Source organism: Anopheles aquasalis, chromosome 2, assembly GCF_943734665.1.
Source record: "Anopheles aquasalis chromosome 2, idAnoAquaMG_Q_19, whole genome shotgun sequence".
NCBI lineage: Eukaryota > Metazoa > Arthropoda > Insecta > Diptera > Culicidae > Anopheles > Anopheles aquasalis.
The window spans coordinates 80,570,647-80,573,146 of NC_064877.1; the positions used below are offsets into that span (position 1 = coordinate 80,570,647).

Below are 2,500 nucleotides of genomic sequence, written 5' to 3' on the forward strand. Positions count from 1 at the left end.
TCCACATCACACAGGCTGCGGATGCTGGCGAAAGGAGAGCATGAGCACCGAATCTTCGTTTCTTACAAATAGCCGCCCCGGTCTGATTTCCGTTCCATTGGGTTCGCATTTTATACGCGTCGTATTATATTTCGTTAATGTTGTCGAGTGTATCGTTTTACTTTTTTTTTATTGTGGTAATGATCGTTAGTGACCGCGCAGCTCTATTATGCACGTATTCCAACACGATGCACCATTTGCGCTCTGTAGGGTTCTCGTTTGCGCATGGCCACTGGCCGCTGCTTCGCGTGTATGGTAGGCGAACAGGTGATGAGTATGTTCGGTTCTCTTATCGTGGTTGTCACGTTGTTTACGGGGAACTTTGTGCGTAAAATTTGGCAAAGCAAGCTGTGGTAAAACCGGAACGGGATGAAGCAGGGCAACATACACACTTACGCAAACACAAAACAAACACACACCCAGAATACAAAACAAATATTTGTAGGAAAGAGCAAACAATATTTCAGAGTTAAGTGGAATAAAACATAGTTTTAAAGTGAAATAATGAAAAAGTTAAATCGGTCGTGTGTTGTTAATTTTTTTTGTTCAAGCATTTCGAAAGAAATTCTTTTAGGAGTTTAGCAACGAGCAGTCACATCCTTCGTAGTTCGTTGCCAAGTTACTTTACCAAAGTAGTCATTGATCATCAAGGCACTTCGTTGCAAAGTTTTCCTTCCAGTGTGCCATTCGACCTGAGTAAGTTGTGCTGAAAGAACGCTTCTGAAACGTAAATCCAAAACCAGAAAGGTAATATTTTTCGGTTAAAGAAAAATCACCCATACAACATCCTCCTACGGTAAAGGAAACTTAACAACGATTTTATATATTTTTCTCCTCATCTCACAGTACGCGTGACATGGAAAATTATCAAACGCAAAGGAACATTGTATTAGCTACCAATTTTTGCTATTCCCGCACCTACACCGCATCGATTGTAAGTGTAATCCACCGGTCCCATCATAAGGTACGCGAAAGTGAAAACGTAAGTACACGAATATCGGTTATTGAAGCCGGGCTTTGATAGATTCTGCTAAATTGTGCTACAAAATCATTTCAACTTATCATATAGTACATGTCTTGTGTGCGTGAGGTTTCGATATACGTCGTGGACCAGGGGCAACATAGAATCTAGTATAGAAATCTAGAGAAAATGGTTTCTTTTTTGTGTGTGGTGCGTGGTGCCAACCGTAGTAATGGGAATGACTTCCTTCAACTGTGCAGCAGTCCTGTGTCTTTTTGGAGGGAAAACATTTAATAGTGGCCGGTATATGGGGTTACTTTGCGATTGTGTTGAGCTTATTGACTTGGTTTTCTTCAGAGGGATAGTTTGAACGCGTAGCATCCAATGGTCACTGTGATGAGGGAACAATCGATATTAAAAAAAACTGCTTTTTACAAACGCACCATCACGCTACCATAGCATTGTGGTGCAACTTTTACTCGTGACTGGATGAATGTTTATCGAACCAACGGTTTAGTTCATTAATTAAATTATTTTTTTGTCTTTGTGTGAACAATCGATAAAACGTATTTAACCAAAAATGCTGCATTCAGTGATGTGCAGTGATAAAAGGATAATTCTTCTCTACGACCACCTCCTTGCTTATCGATTTCGGTTTATATTGTGGTTTGAAGCTCTCCGAATTAATGCATCACCAAAACATGGTGCGCAGGACGCAGGAAGTTTGGAGGCATAAATGTAACAATTCCCCCTCTTCCAATCGTCTCACTTTACTGGATGGAGCGGGTAATCGTGATGAATGATGGTGTTAACGTTACAGACGGTGGTGAGTCCAGGATTCAGTGCAGCTCATAAGATTCATCCCGAAACACTTTTCTAAGTCACAGTGGAAAACAGTGTGTGTATGGTCCTACGCATATTATAGGCGTTGCACATGTTACTAGAGCTCTTATCTGGCACAACTTAGCTCTTTGATTTTCCTCCCACCTTTCGCTAGAAAAACCCTCCGTGGTCAGTATCAGCATCGAGGTTTGCTAAGCTCCAATCCCGGTTCCTACATGGGCCGGTCTACATCCTACTTGTTTCTGGTTTTCCATTTTCCGGTCACGTGTTTCTATAATCGTTCCAATATTACAAAAAATCACAAAATTCACGCGGGAGTGGTGCACAAACGCCCACGACAATATCGGTAAATAGGTGTGCACAAGAGTTATGGTAGGACATTGCGGGTTTCCGGATCCTTCTGGTGGGTTTTGGATGGCTTACAGTTGGCCTTACCTGTTTCCCGTGGTACAAAAACTCCTACACTACCCAAATATACCACCCAATGCTGTATGGGCGAGGGTAGACGGAGCGTTCAGAGGAGGAGTTCCTAGAGTGATCTACTTTAAAATTGGACTAGACAGTTTGGGCACATCGAGATAACAAGAGTGACACAATAGTCGATATCACTACAGTCAGTTGAATAGTTAGGCGGGCTCCACGTCCACACTGAGCAAC

General features: G+C 42.2%; 2 protein-coding genes across 2 annotated transcripts in view; one reads left to right on the forward strand and one right to left on the reverse strand.

Annotated features, from left to right (window-relative positions):
• LOC126572467 (uncharacterized) overlaps positions 1–557 on the forward strand; it is a 3,922-nt gene extending 3,365 nt beyond the window's left edge. Inside the window, exon 1 of the mRNA XM_050231813.1 lies at positions 1–557. This exon is cut by the window's left edge and continues 3,365 nt beyond it. The gene's annotated coding sequence lies outside the window, so the exon portion shown is untranslated.
• A 274-nt stretch (positions 558–831) lies between these two features.
• Positions 832–2,500, reverse strand: part of LOC126572466 (voltage-dependent calcium channel subunit alpha-2/delta-3) — an 8,142-nt gene continuing 6,473 nt past the window's right edge. The window contains 2 exon segments of the mRNA XM_050231812.1: positions 832–2,428; positions 2,431–2,500. The exon segment at positions 2,431–2,500 is cut by the window's right edge and continues 9 nt beyond it. Of these exon segments, the coding sequence (XP_050087769.1) occupies positions 2,388–2,428; positions 2,431–2,500 (111 nt within the window). The 3' untranslated portion in view covers positions 832–2,387.